General features: G+C 55.2%; 1 protein-coding gene across 1 annotated transcript; it reads right to left on the reverse strand.

Moving 5' to 3' along the window:
* Positions 1-357: 357 nt before the first annotated feature.
* On the reverse strand, positions 358-1,158 carry CABS01_17215 (uncharacterized protein; the record flags this gene model as incomplete). Its single annotated transcript, XM_060550542.1, has 2 exons — positions 358-924; positions 997-1,158. The coding sequence occupies 2 exons, from the start codon at positions 1,156-1,158 to the stop codon at positions 358-360; spliced, it is 729 nt and encodes a 242-aa protein (XP_060394574.1).
* Between the last annotated feature and the right edge of the window lie 84 nt (positions 1,159-1,242).

Here is a 1,242-nt window from a genome sequence, read left to right on the forward strand (position 1 = left end):
TGTCTTATAGGCAGTGTAGAAAGCAACTCGGAAGCCAAAATGGGCTGGGTGGATGGACCTTGGCCCCGACGACCTGGATGAATCTATAATCGTCTGCGATCCAATCGCCAATGCTCTGAAGCCATTTGCGTCCCAATCTTCATTCAAAGTCAAGCGTAGGTCCATCCGGCTTCGCAAGCGAGTGTTCCAACACACATCAAGAGCGGGAAGATCGGATTGGCGCATGCATTCTCTGGCATGACAGCACATTTCTTATCCGCTGTCTGTATTTCTATCTCTGCGCCGTTCAGACAGTGGCCCCTCCATGCCCCCCAGTGCTATAACGTACTCCCAGTTTGCCAAGACCAGATTCAACCATCAGATCTCCCATTGCACAGACGTTTCCGACGGCGGACTGGAGCCCACACTCATGCTCGTCCACATGGGAGCAAACGCTGTCGGGGCGCATAATGGCAACATGTCATTCACGTCTGTCCAACAAAATTGTTGTCGGCCACAGAGGCAGCTACAGTAGGGCCAGTGAACGTAGCGCCCACTATCCAGGTTCCAAGCCCATAGCGGATCATGCATGTGTTCCAAGCCATCTCGCGTCGAAGTAATCGGTGTCGGCGTGGGATAATCGGTAGAGGTTCCGCTTTCAGGCTGGCTCCTCTCGGGCGACGTGAAGTCGCCGTCAAATGACCAAAACCCATCGTCGCCGCAATCACTTCCGGACACATTTTCCTTCGAGTGATCCTGCAAAGTGGGTGCGCAAGACGGAGGAGGCAGCGATGCGACGCTGATCTTCCATTTGTATGATCCCCCTGCCTTTTTCCTACGACTCGCTCCGCGATCCGATCGAGGCTTACGCGTTGGTTGGAATTCCGTCAACCCTGCCTCCGCGAGCTGCCAGAGGGAGCCTTTCCGTTCCACTCGTTCGAAGGCCTGTGCAACACAGATTACGACTTAGCAGGAAAGACTAGACCGTCACAACGCCGGCGCAACTCGCAAGCGTACCTTGTTTACGCTCAGGTTCGAACGAACGCTGTTTTTCCATCCTTCGCCTCCCTTGTTGGCCCTCCTGGTGTTTTGCTCAAACCAGTGGTAGAGTTCGCCTAGCCCCATCGCCTTTTTTCCTGTGCTGTGGAGTGCGATGTAGATGAGTTGCGCGTACGTCATCTTCTGCTCGCCTTCGTCCAACCGCCTGTCAGCGGACGGCGATGATTCGACGGCTGTCTCGGTCAGGCGTGGGAAGGCCGGGTC

The sequence above is a fragment of the Colletotrichum abscissum genome, assembly GCF_030869225.1.
Source record: "Colletotrichum abscissum strain IMI 504890 chromosome Unknown Scaffold_476.1, whole genome shotgun sequence".
Classification (NCBI taxonomy): Eukaryota; Fungi; Ascomycota; class Sordariomycetes; order Glomerellales; family Glomerellaceae; genus Colletotrichum; species Colletotrichum abscissum.